Below are 18,838 nucleotides of genomic sequence, written 5' to 3'. Positions count from 1 at the left end.
GCCAAATTGGGGTAAAATGGGACGCCATTGATTTACTGTGTGCTAACTCGCACTGTCCCATTTTGCCCCAACAAAAGAAATCCCTTAGTACTATATGGCGTCCCATTTTACCCCAGCTGTCCCATTTTACCCCAGCCTCTTTACAGCAACAATTTCGCAGTGGGGTAAAATGGGACGCCTTAAAGACTCCTCAATAAAATAATGAAGCCGGAGGCCGACGGGCACCATTTTTTGTGAAACGTTAGTCTACTACTAGACTCTTGGTGATGTACATTTTGTTTTGTAGTGGTCACTTGTCGCAAGTTGTCAGGTATTAGTATTATAGCCGAGTAAAATCTGGTGGGGCAAAATGGGACATTAGGTGGACCAATTTGCCCCACTTCCCCCTAATATATACTAGAAGTTGAATATCGGTCTTAAAATGTTCTTTCAATTGATTTTTGTGCTGAAATGCGTGTGAAGCGCGCAAAAGTTTTGACTTTCATCGCTTGGAGGGCTGCAGAATCGAGGTATATTCGTCTCAGATGCTGGGGCCCCCTAAGGGCTGGGTAACATGTTGCCCCTGCCCCCTGCCCCCTATATAGTTATGCCACTGCCCCCAATGCCCCCCCCCCAAAAAAAATTCCTGGCGCTGCCACTGCCTCTGAAAGGGGAGGGGAGGGGGCTTTAAAAATATCACCTGAATTTTTCTCGAAGAACACGAGTTTGACACTGAAAATAATTTTCGGTCCGAACGGCCCTGAATAAAAATTATGTGAATTTATCTTTTTGCATCAAGCCCTACAAGTGTTTGTTTGCCTAAAGCATTTTTGGTTCTTTAAATTTTCAACCCTTTTCTTGAGGGTTTATATCACAGGACAGCCAAGAGCCCCTTTTCAAAGAGTGTTAGCGTTTTCTTTATTTTTATGTTGTCAGGAATAAGTAGGCCTACCACAGAATTATAGTGATAAGTTAGAAGTACACACATTGGAGGAATTAGCTCGTTCACGTAGCGGTTGCGTTGTCCCACTGGCCTACTACAAACGTAGATTGCCTGGCGATCGGAGTGTTAGGAATTAGATATTCTCCTGGAGAACGATGTGAAATAGACTAACTTGATTGACGTAATGGCGGTGATTTCTAGAAACACTGACATGAGTGGCAGTGGGCGGTGTGGATTTTGTACGGAAATTTTGGCTGGAAAAAAAATATAATTTTCTACATTGTACCGGTTTAGGTCTTTCGGATCTGAAAATCATCATATCTTCCATAATTTAGGTAAGTATTTGATTTTGATATGCTGTCATTTAATTGAATTGTATACATGTGGCCTCCAGAAAAGCATAATCAAGTGCAGAAAAATTATTGCCCCATCCCGGGCCATGCATGCATGCATGCATGCAAATCAAATGCAATACCAATGGCAATGCATGCCAATGGCCAACATCATCATGACCCATGGATCACGACATGTATGACATGGCCAATGCCATGCATGCCTGTCTGCCCAAAACAAAATCATGCATGATGGGTTTCACCCGAGAACGCTAAGCTTCGAATTGCGCATTCGATGCTAGAATGCGTTGCTATCGTTTTTCGGTCGGACAGCGGTGCAAGTTTTTGCAACTGAGGTTATCTTGTAGAAATTTTGATCAGGGCTGTCAACTCTCACAGCACGCATATCAGCAGTGATCAGTGAGTCACTTTCAGACGGTCTCATGCCAAGGTAGTATACTCTCACACCATGGAAGTAAGAGACATGGAAGCTGGTCAAATACTACATCAAAGTGAGTATCATACTTGCCGCGATACTGAACAAAAGAAGTAGGTAACCCAGGCAAACCTTAGTTAACACATTTGCTAGTCAGCCAAATTCGCCGACAATGTCAATGCATTTTTACATAGAAATTTAAAACAAGTGCCCGAAGAAAGAAACCTACATAAATATGTTTTCTATACTTCACTTCAAGACCCAAATATGTGATTTTTTATGGTGATAAGTCACCCGCACATGGAATTTTAGAGGGATTTGGATAGCAGTTCCATTTTAAAAAGCTGCTATCATAATGAGACTTAAGATCTAGAAACACCCCCGAAATGCCGTTTTGGGGAATTTTGCTAGCTGAAACTTTTTGATGAAAGTCAATCTTTGACAAGATGTAACTTTGCTACGGAAAGTGCTATGCACAAAAGGTTTTCAGTTTTGGCTTTGTTTACTCAAGGGCTTTAATTTGATATATGAAATGATGCAGTTTGATGGCAAATTTGAATTCACCTAGCATACCTAAAAGAAGTACAGGTGGAAGGGGAACAATTGAGTCAACGCATGGTCAACGTGTACCATGTCTAAAATCAAAGTACCCGCTTAAAAATCAATAGCAGTACGAAGTCGGGTACTAAGTCCTGTCAATGGGCTGTGTTATATTACCGCAGTGCATGACAAGTTTTGTGAACACAAACAGATTTTATAAAATCCCTACGTAATGATCAGAATGCTATCAGTTTAATTTAATATACAATTTTATTAAAGGTATGTAATTATGTAAAAACCTACCGATTAAATGTATATATATGCTAGACTCTCAGATAGCAGTTTTAAAACAGAAAATGAAATGAAAGACAATTTATTTTACGCCGAATGTAAGACCCGACCCTGGAACATTCTGGTCAACAGCAATTTCGGGCAGCCCCGGGCACACAAATAGATGCGGGATTAATTTTATAATGTAACGCGTGTGCCAAGTGCGCATGCATATCAAATTTTACGGCTAATTAGCGGTTTAGAAGTAAATGCATGATTTCCAATATTTTGAAATTTAAGAAAATCTGTAAGTATAGGGTTGAACTCGATATTTTGATTGGATTTCTGTAATTATGGATTACAAATCTAACATCCCTGTCACTTTGTTCCGAATATAAACAACATACTTGAAACATAATCAAGAAAAAACATGATTTTTGCTCATAATAATAAACCTGTAAAAAACGAACTGGCAATAAAGGCGGCAAGTATGATCCACATCAAAGACACGCTGACTACATTGTTAGCACAATAGCTTGATACGGACCCTCTATAGAATGTTACGTAAATAATTCAATAGGTGTTGGATCGACCAGCTTCCATGTCTCTTACTTCCATGCTCACACCTAGGTAGTAAATATCACAAAAAGAGCTGTCAAATTAGTAAAATCTCATAGTGTAAAAATGATGCACCAAATGGCTTCAATTGGACCTTTATTTTGCAAAATTTTCTAACTTCTCAGGGGGCAACATCCCCCCTCAAACACCAGTACGGGCGCATAGAGAAAATTATGAGACATTCTTACTTGTCCCGCAATAACGGGAATTCATTTACCAACCGGACTTTGCTGTCCTGCAATATCGTGTAATCCTGTCATAAACAAGACGATATGTTTTTATCATGCTCTTCAGGCTAAACGATTGAGTATCGCATGTTGTGAATAGAACCCCTAAGTCGACCATGGTGGGGGGTTACGGTAAAAATGGGATGTTACTGATATTTTGCTATTTCTTGTTTTCCATTGAAATATCCATAAGGCCCGGCAAAAAACGCGATCTCGCTTTTCACGCCGTGATTCTCGCTATTAACCAATTATCTCGCTTTTTTAAAAAGTTTCCAAGCATAAAAATGTTGCTTTATGCCATAAAAGTTCGCCAAATTCCATTAAAATGCAGTTCCAACTTCGCCAAAGTGCAGAATTCAACAGCATTGCAAGCACAAGGTCGAGTGAAAAAGCCATCCTTTACCCAATAAAAACTGACATTTCATTTCAAATGAGTTCAAGTTTAGGCCAAATATCATTATATTTATTGAATTACTGGAATATTTTGATATAAAACATAATTCAAGGTCAAATTTTTGTCACTTTTTTCTTCGACATCGGCCGGCCGTCGTCAGGTTTGTTATTTACATCTAAACATTGTTGAACAATAGAGGGCAGCAAATTTTTTGATTTTTTTTTTTTTTTTTTTTTGATTTTTCGATTTTGAGGCGCTTTTTGTGCCGTTTTGGGAAAATCTCGCTTTTCAAAATTTTGGATCTCGTTTTTTACTTCAAAAAATTGCGTTTTTTGCCAGGGCCTAAATATCCATTGACAATTTGAACAATGCAATACCAATACGTTTTTAGCAACGTAATATAAACAATTTTTTATGTGACTTATTTTTAAAAACAAAATATATTTTATTTGTTCCAAGAAAGAATTTCCAACTGAGGAGTCAACAGTTAATTTCCCGACAAAATTTATAAAAGTCTTAAACCACATTCCACTGCATACATTTTCAAAACATCGATCGTGCTCACATTCAGGGAATTATTTATCGATAAGCTGTTCAAAAAAGTAGCATAATTTGCTGAAAACTGAATCAATTCATTCATAAATCCAAAGTCGGAAGCTTTTTCCAACCGATAATGGTGGTGACGTCAGTACGTCACCTAAAAATGAGCTACATGTATCTGCGCTTGCGCCGATTGAAAATAACAGTGGCCATTACACACTGCCGAATGCATACTTCGATTATGTCCTCTCATGGTAGTTTTCCTGTTATAACGTGACTTCCTTCAATGACTGGACTTTAGGGTACGATGGGTAACAATAATTACGAATATTTGATATAAATATCCATTTATTGCAAGACATGGGGGATCCTCTAATGTAAGAAAGTCCGGTAAAAAGTCTGTGCGCCCGTACTGAACACCCCCTGCGTAGTGGATAAACAAGTGACCATTTTTGTTTCTACTTTCAACATGGTCATGTGTCTTATGGTGGGACCCCAAAATACCTGGTGACGTTACATTTTTCTCTCCTCTTTCAGATTTAACTTGTTGTCACAGGGCTATTCTTGGTCCAATTGCATCAAGTTTGGGCTCATTATACAGCCTGATTATTCTAATTATCAAATATGTTTCTCAATTTGGAATGCCAATTTGTTTAATTAGTGAAAAATACCAAAATGTTAATGAAGATAAACCTGGTGGATAAGCGGTAGTGGATAAGCGGTAGTGGAGTATGTGCATTCTCTATGGGGAGACATGGCATCCTTTTGAATTTTAAATTATATCATTGCCAAATTGTGTGCTATACTTGCAAATCATACCTCAAATGAAAGTTTGAGCATTCATTATTCATATTCAGCTATTAATTTTATCTAATCGTGTTTAAAACAAGTATTCACTGAGAACCGCAAGTCACAAGAACCTCAATTTTTTTCTATTTACTTACACACAAATGCCAAGATTTTCAGTCACGACATGCGTTTTGGCTTTCAATTGTTGTATCTTGAGAATTATAGGCCTACACCCTAAGATAGGAAAAGTATACATTTTTGGAAAGCTTTTTACCCCAGGAATCCAAATATGCAGTTAAAATAAATGTAGGATACACTCTAAAGAAAATATCTTCAAAAATGTAATCAACATTTTGTGCATTGAAGTTACGTATATTTTCACACCCTGTATCACCACTTTGGTCAATCATAACATGGCAAAAGTATACATTTTATTTAAGCTCATAGTGTTGCCTGCCACAAAATTAGATTACATTTGAGGTGTTCCATATCAGTAGCAAATGCAATAAATTATGAATTTACTAGTAAAATTATTTTTTTTCATGATATCACCTTATATATTTTCTTACGCACACTGTATACCAACTTCATTTTTGCATAGTTGGATTCCTTGGAACATAAGCTTTCCAAAAATGTATAGTTTTGTTGATGTGATATGTATAGTTTTAGAGATGTAACAATTTAAGTGAAAAGGAGGACAAATTATCAAAATCAGTGCTTGTAACGCAAATGTGCCCCACCATATGATACATGACCACATACCAATGTATGTTTAACACAATAGGCCTACAATTACAGGGAAAACGTGTCCACAAAAGGCTTCATGGACTGACATTTCATAAATTTTCGGCTTTTAAAACTAAAATTTTACACACTAATAGTGCCAAAATGGTTCACCAAATCGCTTCAATTAGGTCTTCATTTTGCACAATTTTCCAACTTTCTGAGGGGGGACATCAGACACCCCCTGTGTACACCGTACAGCCCTCGAATTAACCCACGGATCCCCACTGCCCTAATATCCTCAAAATATGTCCTTTACCCAAGGCAGTCACAATTTTGCCGTGCCCTCTAATGAAGTTGCCGTCGGTGCCCCAGCCCTGCCCCTTCATTATAAAATCATCTATCTATATGTTTGTGTGTGTTTTCTTCACTTTTGAGAAATTGCCTTGGTGCCCTTCTCAAATTTTCAACAGTTGCCATGATGCCCTCTTGAAATATTACAAACTGCCGTGCTGCCTTGCCTTTTCAGTGAAAATCCAAAGCAATTTTCAACTTGCCCTAAAAAAGTTGCCGTGCCCCTTCAGATCCTTAATTCGAGGGCTGCCTGCGTAGTGAATAACAAGTGGCCATTTTGGTTTCTACTTTTGACATAATTTGCCAATTTATGTACAGTATGTTTAACATTTAAAATATATAGGCCTATAGGGAAAACTTGTCCACAAAGGCCATCATCATTTCATAAATTTTCGGCTTTTTCAAACTAAAATTTTACACACTAATAGTGCCAAAATGGTCTCACCAAATCGCTTCAATTATAGGCCAGATACATGAGGGGTAGGTGGTGAGTGACAGCCTTATGATTTTACCTGTTTTTATCAATATTTTGCAGGAATCAGAAGCCTGGTTTTGATGAGAACCAAAGGGAACTCGCAAAAGCCCTTTGCGAGAACCTAAACGGGTTCCCGCAATTGATTGCGAATTTGAACCCCTGCTTTTTATCAGTGACCACCCTTTATATTTGGACACGCATTTTAACCAGAAATTTTTCAAACCCACCCTTTAAGCATTTTGTGGAATGTGGACCTCTCAAACCCACCCTTTCTAAAGCGTGGGTTACCAACAGTGATTTGTTATGCGGCGTGACAGCGCTGGCCGTCGCACTTGCGCGATGCAGGGGGTGTCTGAGGGGGTTTTTGGAGTTTTCAAAATGAAAGCGTAAATGAACCCATTTGATGCACCATTTTCACCCTTTTTAGGGTTATTTATTTATTTTCCAACCGCATATTTTTATGGATTTCATTCACGGGCCAGACTTTCAGCCCGCTGGTTTTAGGCATGGACCTACTCAATTAGTAAATCAAGCACCTTTTGGCAACAAAAAAAGTTTATGGTACAAATGTGCATGAAGTGAAATATGGTGGAAATGGTAAATAAAGTCACACGAAGCGCGACAAAATTGGTACTTTTTAGGCTAAAATGACCAAATATGAGGTTACTTTGGTCAGAAACCCACATACAGGCGTGAACATTGGGGAATGATTGTATGGACCATCTACCCTATCTACCCCGACTATCCCGTAAAAGTTGTGTGATATCGGACTGAAAGTAAACTTATTTATAATGATTAATTGCTGCATGACACAGACTTGCATGTGTTGCCGCGCCAGGAAAGTGACATAGCCAGGATTTTTACAAAGTAGTTGAGAGAAAAGGCAAGAGAGGCCATGTGACTTTTATGGGGAAAATTTGCCGAAAATGGGCCCAAAATATAAAAACCAACAACTTTAAAGGTCAGCATTCCACAAGGGGCAAGATGTCCGAAGGGGAGTTTCTCCTTCTAACCATGGCCAGGGGGGAATGGCTCCTTTTCTTTTTCTCCTCCTCTCTTTCTCTCCCCTCCCTTTTCTCTCTCCTTCTTCTCTTTCTCTTTTTCCTTCCTTTTGTAACCTCTTTTTTGAAAATCATAGTTTAAATCTACATGGATTCGCTGAAGCATGACACCATGTAAACCAAGTTCAGAAGTAAACACAGCTGATCATGATGGCAATCGCATCAAAAATGTTGCTCAAATTGCACTTCATCAAAATTTTGACTGTTCAAAATAAGCCAATCTGTACTCAAAAGATACAATTGACTCATCAAAATAACTTTCATCCAAAATTCAACATAAATAATACCCGTTGCAAAAATTGTCAACACTGACCAACCGAAAAACAATAGTGCCCAGCATACTCTCATCAAATGTGTGGCGTAACTATTGTGTGCAAATTTGAAGCTAGAGTTCTGGAGTAAGTGATGAACCGTGCCTGAAAGGAATTCCCTCACGATTTTACTTTTCCTGTTTTCTCACCAGCATGAGTCATGTCCACCAGTGGGTTTTCAAACCCTGTCTCTTTCCTATTCGGCAAGGAATCAAATTTTTTATCCTCCTCGTCTGTTAACAAATACAATGTAGAGAGGTAAACAAAAGACCTGTTGCTGTCAAAACTGTTTGTATTCATTCAAATACTGAAAGGTGAAAGTACATTGTATCAGCAGAGTGTATCAGAAGGATCTGGATGCAGGGCTCGAAATAAGGAGGGCCCAAGGGCCTTCGGCCCCTGAAAATCAGTGAGGGCCCGCAAAAGACACATCCGGCGGGCCCAAATGGTCCGCAAAATTTGTGGCAATTTTCTCACTTTTTTGGGGGTTCATCTAGGTTAAAACCAATGGCCCAAATTCTTGCCCACAAAAAATTTGTGAGGGCCCTCAAACATTTAAGATCAAGGGCCCAAATGGCCCTCAGAAATTCTGGCTTATTTCGAGGCCTGTCTGGATGGTCGGTCCACAATCAATAGAATGCTTTGACACATTAAAAAGCTGCACAGAAGTGTTCCCATACATGCTTCTTTCGTCCAGTTAGCCACCAGGGTTTTCTTTTAAAAGCATTTTGCTGATGAAGGGGTATATTTGTTTGTACCCTTTCAATTTCAATTTCAACCGAAGGGATATTGTAACGGGACCGAGCTTGCCCCTAATACTTATGTAAACGACTGGTGGTAGAGAAGACTAGCCTTATAAACATACAAGTGGTAGCGTAGTATCGAGGACTAGAATTCTCCCCGAGACATGTTAAATCAGTGATGCATGAAAGGAGTAGGCTAACAGGTAAAAAATGAGACTTGACAATTCTGTTTTATATTTGCTTCTTTTTTTATATCTTGTATTCTTAAACACTTGAGAACGTTCCTCACTTCATTTTCTGACCCTCACTTGAATTCATTATTGTGATTTTCCAAAAAATACCAATGGAAACTGGTTATATTTGCAAAAAAAATTATGAATATCCCTTTATTTTTTGTGGAGAAATCAAAATCAAAATACAAAATACATTTTGCTGTCAACCTTGCAGACTGTTTGTGATATACTTTTGAATTTTATTTGGGCTAAACATCTATTTTCAAGTGAGTGAGCAGCAAATAACAACACATTTTACATGCGTGTTGGTCATATAATGAAAGGCAGACAAATAATGAAAAATGAATAATGAAAAAGTTACCTCACTTGTTTTCAGAAATTATGTGACTGGAAACTCAAAATTGACTGTTAGGGGCCTTATTGACCCAATCATAGAATATTTGAACAAGTACGTTTTCAAGATTTTGACTGGTGTTAAATTCGGATTTCTAAAATCTAATTAAATATTAATGAGGTACCAATTAATTTAAAAAACCTCTATTTTCCCATTATTTGATATACCCTGTACCATGTCTTTTTTAATAAAATATTACTTTCAGAGAAAAAGTAACATGGGTATGTTAAAACTAGGAAAAATGTGATTTTTTTATGTTACACCTTGTATAATTTGTACACACTCTGTAAAATAACATTTGATGTTTAAAACGTATTCTGTATTCTTATAGAGTCAGCTACGCAAATATGTTTACTTCATGTCAATCGGATCTATAGAATAAAAGTTAATGTTCAATTTGAATCAGAATTGGTGACTTTTCTCTCAATTTGCAAAGTGTTACTACTTTTTTCATACCAACTTACATGTATGACATACATATGACCAGGGACAAAACTTCGGCTTGCTTTTTTCTGCGCCTCTGTACCCAGGATATATGGTTGATTTTTGTAGCCCTGGCGCCAGCAGTATAATGACAGCATGTACATGTATTCATGTATTCATTAACCTGCAAACAGTGCATATAGCTAGCAAGCTGTATCATCATCTAGCTATCTACCAAGTTCACTTATAATTAATGACCATTAATTAACTCTCTCCGCACAGGTGTCGACTGCAGACAATAAGTTTCAAATATTTTTTTTTAATTTAACAATTTCAGTATTATGCATTTTAATGACCATATTTGGAATCAGCATGAAAAATGCATTATGAGTACAAACAAGCCTAGTATTGGCTCAGTGCTTCTTTGAGATAGCTCTTGATATTTTGAGGAAATATCTCCAAACTTGTATTTTATGTTGAAGTCTATGTCTAGCATGCAATGCATTAATGACCATTAATGTGAGTGGGATGGCAGCAGCCATATTTGTCCAGTTTTAGCCATTTAACTAAAAAAAACTGCTGTGCATGTCCTTCTTAAGGGTGGGGTATGAGCGTTTGGACAGTATTTATTTGGGACATTAGAGCACATCAGACATATCAAATTGCATTCTGAATACAAAGAATGTCCTTCTGATATCAAATAATTTTGATTTTTTTGAATTCGCAATGTAATACACATTTTATGGCAAATGATTAAAATTGATATTTTTGATATTTAACAGTACTCGAAAGTAAACTTTATAAATCTGATGATTTATACTTAAAGTGTATGTAGGTGGGATGAAAAGTCGACGATCAATTGAAAATTTTGACCTTTTATATTGAATATATGGATTTTTTTTCCAAAAACACCAAAAAAAATTAGGTCTTTTGGGGAAAAACATCCATGTTGATATGAAAGGTCAAAATGTTCAATTGACCGTCAGCTTTTCCTCCCAGCTGCATACACTTTAAGAATATATCATTAGATTTATATAATTTACTTTGAGGACTGTTATATATCAAAAATTTGAAAAATATCAATTTTTATAATTTGTCATAAAATTTGTATTATATTGTGATTTTCAAAAATGAAAATTATTTGATATCAGAAAGACATGCTTCAGATTCAGAATGCAATCGATAGGTCTGAGGTGCTCTCATGTCCCACAAAAAATACTGTCGAAACATAATAAACGCTCATTCTAGATCCCTTAATGTTAGTACCAGCTCCCGGTAATTGCATTGATCTTAAGAGACTATGTAAAATGAGTCAAGGAAGCCAATAATCACATTTATTTTCCCATCTTGGTTTTGCTGTTCTTGAGTTAAAATAATAGCACACCAAAATGAAAGTTTTTGGCATTTTCCCCCTCCTGAGGAAACTCATGCACAAGTGGTGGAAATGACACCAAATATCAATGGAAAAATGGGTGTTTTTGACCTATTTTTGCAAAATTGTCTGATACCCTCCTCAAGCACCCCCAGGATAGCTCACCAAATTTGTTTTTTTTGTTAGTCCCCCACAATGTTGAAAATCTTGCTAAGCCAATGATACATTGAACAATGTATCATCATGATTGTTAAATGGTGTAGCAATTGGAAATGAGACTGGGGCTATTTTGGCTGATAGTGTATCAACATGGAGAGTGGGCAGTAATGCATTGTGACTTGACTAATCCTGTAATCCATCAATGTCAGGCTACTCATCAGCTCTCTCACTCACTATCTCCATGTGGTACACCACACATGACGATACTTCCTCGTGATTTTACTACCAAATGATCCGTATTTCTGCTGTAAAATTTAATTTTGAAATTTTTGGGATCAATTAGTACACAAGTCGCAGGCAAATGAGGGAAATGACCCACACATAAACCCACATATTTTCACATGCTTCAAGACCTATTTTTATGAAGCAAATAAACAAATAAATTATATTAATATTGATTGGTCAAAGATCAAAACAGGCACATCATGATTAGCTTATTCAGCATTTTAAAGGCATCACACTTTGATCCCCAAATCAAAGGTCAATTAATTTCCGGTTATAAGTAATGCTGATTTGTGACACTGATCTGGTCAGTGGAGGCAAAAGGAGGCATTTTTTATCAAATTGAGTTCTTATAATTGATTATTACCTTAAAAATGCAAACATTAGGCTATCATAAAATACTTAAAACACCAAAGGTCTAGCATGCTTGTTGTTTTGTGATGTGTATTTTCTTATGTATTTTATTGTGTTTTTGCTCCATATGTTTGCCTTTATCTCAATTTCACATTTGCCCCTTTGCCCCCCCCCCATTACCCAGATTGTGTCAAAAGTTTCTTGACCAAAGAGACAAATCACACCTTGCTTGTTAAGGTTATTAATTATTTTAAACTGTTGTGATTTGGTAGTTCACAGCATCTTACGAATGGTAGTGAGCTTTGGCAAAAACTGCATTACTCAATTCATAGCGAGTGTGTAGAAGAATTAACATCACAGATATACTTTTATAGGTGCTGCGGTTCTTGTGTTACCTTGTAAAGAGGGCTGAAACAACAACACTTTTGTAAAACGTACATACATGTAACTCATTAACAACAATAAATTAAGCAAGTTTGCAAAGTATACGATTTGTAGAATGAACTTTTGCAAAACATCAAGGTGTTATTTTTCAATAATATATTGATCTAGATAATGAAAATCGATTTTAGGTTGCTTCGACCAACAATACCTCGTCTACCCTTAAGTTGGTATTGGAGGCATTTTGGAAGTGCTCTATTCATGTTTTAAACATAATGAGTCTCACACTGATCAATATGCCTTTTGTTTGAAGCTAATCAGACTCGTAATACATACATTTTAAATTTCTTTGTATTGTATTGTTTTTATCGACAATCAATACAGTTATTGAGCTAATTATATAACTTGAAAGTGCTCATTAATATGTAATTTTTGCCAATATTTTGCTAAACTTTTAGAAATTGTGATAAAACATGAGGGAACTTGATGGTAAACTGAGCGAGTTTTACGAAAGAGGTTATACTTGTAATTTTTACAATGTATATATTTATAATGAATTCCAAGCATACTTCTGTGTTTCTTGTTCTCATTGATTGGTGTGTCAGCAATATCCATGTGCACAGCTAATTTCCTCCAGTGATTGCTTGCTATACATGTAGATGAGGTGTCATTTGATGTCATAGAGCGGGTTTCTACAGGCGCACCGCTAAGTTACCGCTAAATGGATAACGCTATCTTACCGTTATCTTACCGTTTAACCTGCTGTTTCCACAGACAGGTTTTTGCCGTTGGCATGTTCATACCGTTTATGTTTTAAAAGTGTATTTTGTCTTACCTTTTACGATAGTATGGCCAAAATCTTGCATCGTAGGCCTAGAATAGTAATGCTAGAATGGATTGTTTAATGGTTGATTATTGCTAAATAATCACTTTTTTTTGTTATATTTTGCAAATCAACAGAAAAGTTTTACATTTTACACAGTTTTTCACTATTTTGTAGCATTTTCAAATTTCCGTGAGCAAACCCTGAATTCCGTCATTTTTTCTGTTTTTCCGTATCACGGAGAAATTGTGGCTTTACATAATAGTTTGGACTTGTTATGTTGCCCAGGCTGTTATTAACGTTTTTGTCATGTTGTCTGTCCAATTAACATGTTGATTAACAGCCATTTTGTTTGATTTTGCTCAATAATCGGCAAGTTACCGCTTAGGTCTGTTTCCACAGAAAATCTACCCGCTTCGTCAACGGCAAAAACCTACTCCAACGAGGTTTCCATTGGCGTTGCAAAAAGGCGTTGGAGGCTGTTTCCACAGGAGTGATTAACGGTTCCATACCGTTTCCAAAACGGTATTTGGCTCTGTAGAAACACGCTCATACTGAACATTTGTTCTGCATACCTGCAAGATTCCTCTAATGATTCCCTACTATTATACTGATAGTGTTTTCTTTATTTGCTACAGGTTGTTGGGGGTAACAGCCAGGGGTAGCAGGTCTAGATTCCTCCAGTGATTGCCTATTATACTGATGGCATTTTCTTTACCGTATTGTCTGTAATAAATGCTCTCCCTCTAATAAATGCCCCCCTCTAATTTTTCTGTGAAAAATTCACAAAAATGCAAAAATTTCCTATGTGCTATATTGTGTGAGTAAGCTTAAAACTTGCATCAGTCATGTCAGTGACAATCGCTAAATTGCATGGACAAAACCTATTATGACTCAAACTTCCATCCATTTTGTAGCCTAATTATGGTAGAATTTCACCAGATTCTTGCTTGATGATGCACTTACGATTATAGTTATATTGTTGTATTTTAAACCACGAATATGTAATTTTCCACTCAATTTCCGTGGGAGCCGCCATAGTAGTAGTATTAGTATAGTCGTAAATCCCTCCTTTCTATAGGAGCACCATCGGGAGGAGCACCATCGTGAAATTGAACCCGATTTTTAAATTTTTTCACTGACAATTCCAATAAATGCCCCTTTTGAAAAATGCAACGCCGGGGCGCTTATTACAGATAATACGGTATTTGCTACAGGTGTTTGAGAGGATAGCAGGTCTACATTCCTCCAGCGATACTACTATATGGATGATATTTTCTTTATTTGCTGCAGGTGGTGGTTGTGGGGATAGCAGGTCTAGATTCCTCCTGTGATTGCCTACTAATACTGATGGTCATCGAGTCTAATCAATGCGAGTAAAGGAGGGTGCAGTAGGGCAGTCAGCATCCGAGATGGGGAAAAAAACCAGAAAGACAAAACAAAATGACTACCATAACACATCTGATGAGGAGACGATCAAGGCAGCTTGTGAGTATTGGTAGCTAGGGTTCCTACTCGGTGTACTATAGTCCCGCAAGTTTAAAATTGGCCAAAAGGAAGGCTGAAGGCATATTTGTGACTCCTATTACACCTGTGTGACAAGCATGAGAATTTTCAGGCTTTTGCTTGAATTCAGGCAGTTTTGTTAACCAAATTTACACATTTAAAGTTTTTTTCAGCCTGTTTTGGGCCTTTTAAGCCGAATTCGCATGCTTTTTCAGGCAGTTTTCAAAAAAGCCATTCTCATAGCTGGTGTGACCTTTGACACCACAATTGTCATGTGGTCAAGAGCAGGGCTGCTTGTGACCAAGTTTGTTGAAATGAGCACTGTTTTGTTGCTGAGGTGACAAACCATCCTTGGCATGAAGTTGGTGGCTGCTCCACAGCCATGTGTATCACAACCATGGTCATCGCGATTAAAGGAACTGATGAACCAGTTGTAGTCAAAATTAATGAAAGCATGTGAGTGTTAGAGGAAATTTATTAAAGTGTCAACAGAAAGAAAGAAAGAAACAAAAGAAAGGAAAAATCAGGCCTTGCCGCTTGAGGCGAAAGCGATCGCTCTCGCTCGCCCAAACTCGATTTCTAGTGAGCGATTTTCCACTCGCCTCCAGTGTTTTTAAGAATTTGCAATATTTCAAATCAAGTGTTGTCACATTAACCCCCTGAACACTACCTGCCGATATAACATTGCCTCTGATTGGTCTCATCAGAATGGAGCTTTGCAAGTAATTCACCCAAATTTTTTTGTGTGGCAAAATTATTCTAACGATATTGCAGATTGGTCCAATTGATAATGAAAACTTCTTTTTGACCAATAGGCAGGTAGTTCTCATTTGGTTAAGCTTTGAACACTCCACCATGTGACTTCACTCAATGGTGTATAGACAAGACTGCTAAACCAGACATGTCTAAGAATATGCATAAACTAGAAATTTATAAGGCTGGGAATATTTCACTATTTCTATTGCTCTCTTTTTGCAAGTTTTTAAGTTCATGGATTCATCCAATTAAAAAAAAATAAAACTACTCTGTGGGCAGTTTATGTTGTGGGATAAACTTCTCATGTGTACCAAAACTTTTGAGCCATTAACCTATCAAAAATAGGAACGTCACAAAATGTTGGCATTGCATAACATCGGTTGCCCATTTATCTTGCCAAGAGGCATGGTGAATTTGAATAGCAATATGTATGTCGCTATTGATACTGCATGGATGCAATTCATTCATGTGTGTCTGCCAGGCAATATAATGTATTGTGAATCAACATCATTCATTCAAGTAGCTTTTTAATTTCATGAATTCTGCAAGAGGCACTTTGATCATGTAGTGGGACATTTCATCCCGAGGGGTTTATTTGCACCATTCACACCCAGAGGAGGCTTAAAGGCATTCCTACAATGTACTATGATTGGGAAATTTGATCAATATAACCTAATTTTAAAGGCAAAGTCCCCATTGCCACACATGAACTGCACATTAAAGTGGTTGAACAATTTTTTAATCACATAGGACTGTTTTACAGCTTGTAGATAAGTAAAAGCTCTGTGATTTTTGGTGTGTGCATTGGGTATTTAATTACACTACAGGATTCTCATGAGAGTTGTAATGTTGCTACATTGTACTATACATTTGTTTACTTCAAGTTCGGTAGTGACATTAATGCTTTTCGTGGTTGCGCTGCAAGTGTGCCAACACACCTCCCCTTGTACACGCGTCACGTGTATGCTCTGCATGCATTTAACTTTAGCACACAATTTGATACTGCGACCAGCAAAATACGCAAGGCACTCCTGACTTGAGGTGAACGAAAGAATACCTACGTCGGCCACTATACCCTGACTTGGCTCATCAGTTACATACTGGTACTATCAAAACACAAATGCTAATCAACAAGAACAAATTAAATAAATTAATTAATTAATTAATAAAATTAATTAAATTAATTAAATTAATTAATTAATTAATTAATTAATTAATTAATTAATTTATTTATTTATTTATTTATTTATTTATTTATTTATTTATTTATTTATTTATTTATTTATTTATTTATTTATTTATTTATTTATTTATTTATTTATTTATTTATTTATTTATTTATTTATTTATGTATTTATTTTAATTTTATTTTTTTGGGTGGCTGCAATTCTATCGAAGTTTCAGGCAGAAATCAATGAGAAAATGATATAATTAGCTAAAACGAAAGTGCATTGGACTAATCAGTCCTTAAAAGGAATAAACAGGTTGATATGCTAAGTGACTTTGATATATTGACTGTGTTTATTGTATCGTGAGAAGAATAACTACTAACTTTGTGTGTGCTCACTGTAGAAGTGGTCATTTTTGTGCCATTCATTTTTCAAACTTCATCGATTTAAAGTGTTTGAGTTGTTAAATTCCTTTTTTTTAAAGGTTATTTTTTGTGGTAGCTGGGGAAAAAATTGTGAAAATATATGTGTCAGAAAAAATTTCTACTCTTCCATACGGTAAAAGTGTCCAGACATTTTTAGTGCTTGTCACGCTCAATAAAGGTACCGCGAAAATAAACTTGTGTGAATGTTCCTTTATGTATAGGTCTGTACAAGAAAACTAAAAAATCCTGAATTTGTAACAAGCGAAGGGGTTCAATAGCAAAATCGGCAAAGCATGAAACATTATACACGACAAATATTGGCACACTTACAATATAATGTGGGCGCATTACAAAAAAAGGTGTGTTCGTTACCAAGTGCAATCATGTGTGAAATGACTAGAAATACTGGTGTCATAAAACAAACTTTCATGAAGTGTGCATTCTTAAAATAGATCAGGGAAAAGTTGTTTGTTTTTTATTCCAAAATATATATTATGCCAAAATGAAACTTGGCACACATAAAAGCCACATACATGTAGAATGCATGCATGCACCACAAATGGGCTGGGAAGTTAAACATACGCATGAATTATGCAATCAACTATTTAATTTATAGCATATTTTGCTGACAATATAATCAGGTAGAAAACCTTTGGCAATTTCTGTGTAACAGACATATTTCTGGTAAATTAAAATTTACTTTAAAGCTTGTCCAGATAAATTGAAAAACAACTGATGGAAAAAATGCATTGGGCATCAGATTTTCAATTTCTGATGAGTTTTGAATCCAACTATTTTTAAGCTGGCCTTAGTAGTGCAAGAATATACCGGACTGCAGCATCTTTTACATTTTCAAGAAAGAATCTAGATCTAAAATCCTCACAGCACACACAATGTACATGTACACTGATGATGTAATGAGTCTGACGAGGTGATTAAGAGAACATTAATTAACATTGGATCAATGGCAAATTGATTGACCTTTAATATTTCAAGTGGTTTGTCTGGTCAGCTATCTTGTCTCTCAAAGTAAATAAATTAAAACTAACGGCTCGTAATACAACATGTGCTGATGGCTGTCAAAAGGGTGGCTGGGAAAGAAGATGGAATGTGCATTTACATTGTATTTTGATAGCTGATTTTTTAAAGCGATAGTGAACACACTGAAACAATATTTTCATGGCCCTGATTTTCACAATTTGGAATGTGTGGGACTCATCCCAATGGTTGTCTGGCTGTCTGTTTGGCTGGCTGGGTGGCTGCCTGTCTGTTTGGCTGTCCGGGCAGAAGCAAATTCATTAATCCACTGTGCAGCTCAAATGCAATAACCAATCAACTTCAAACTTAGTATTGTGATAGTATATGGTAGCCTGATGTGCTGTATAGTTTTGTGCAATGTTATTTGCATATTTATGAATATTGCATATTATTTGTACAGTTTACAAACCTTTGTTATTTACACACCTTTGTGTGGGGGCCACCTTAATTATGAACCCTTGTAATTCTAGATGCATTGGATGAAGTAAAAAAAATAACAACTGTTTGTTTTGATTCTTCCAGTGAAACCGTGTGGTCATGTCGACAAAGGCGTCAGTATCGGTTCAGTCAAGAAAGGTATCAAGAATGCTGGGGTGCTACTAAGTTAGGACAATGCCAGGTAAGTCTTCGCTAATGAATATGTATGTAAGGTGTACCGGAGTAGTCATGGTCGCACAACAATAAGATGCAAAGAAAATGAATTTAGATGCAATATGAAAACCCTATATCCAAATTGCTTCAAATCATAACATTCAGTATCCTCTAAATTATGCCCTCATAAGATCCGG

The 18,838-nt window shown here is 36.6% G+C and overlaps 1 protein-coding gene across 1 annotated transcript in view; it reads left to right on the top strand.

The window, feature by feature from the left end:
- Nucleotides 1–1,118: 1,118 nt before the first annotated feature.
- The window catches only part of LOC140157971 (ubiquitin carboxyl-terminal hydrolase 16-like), a 43,869-nt gene continuing 26,149 nt past the window's right edge, over nucleotides 1,119–18,838 (top strand). Inside the window, 4 exon segments of the mRNA XM_072181219.1 lie at nucleotides 1,119–1,257; nucleotides 14,450–14,644; nucleotides 18,573–18,638; nucleotides 18,641–18,669. Coding sequence (XP_072037320.1) covers nucleotides 14,527–14,644; nucleotides 18,573–18,638; nucleotides 18,641–18,669 — 213 coding nt within the window. The 5' untranslated portion in view covers nucleotides 1,119–1,257; nucleotides 14,450–14,526.

Source organism: Amphiura filiformis, chromosome 7 (genome assembly GCF_039555335.1).
Source record: "Amphiura filiformis chromosome 7, Afil_fr2py, whole genome shotgun sequence".
Classification (NCBI taxonomy): Eukaryota; Metazoa; Echinodermata; class Ophiuroidea; order Amphilepidida; family Amphiuridae; genus Amphiura; species Amphiura filiformis.
Note: the sequence above shows the minus strand (reverse complement) of the source record. Positions and strands in the feature narration are given on the sequence as shown.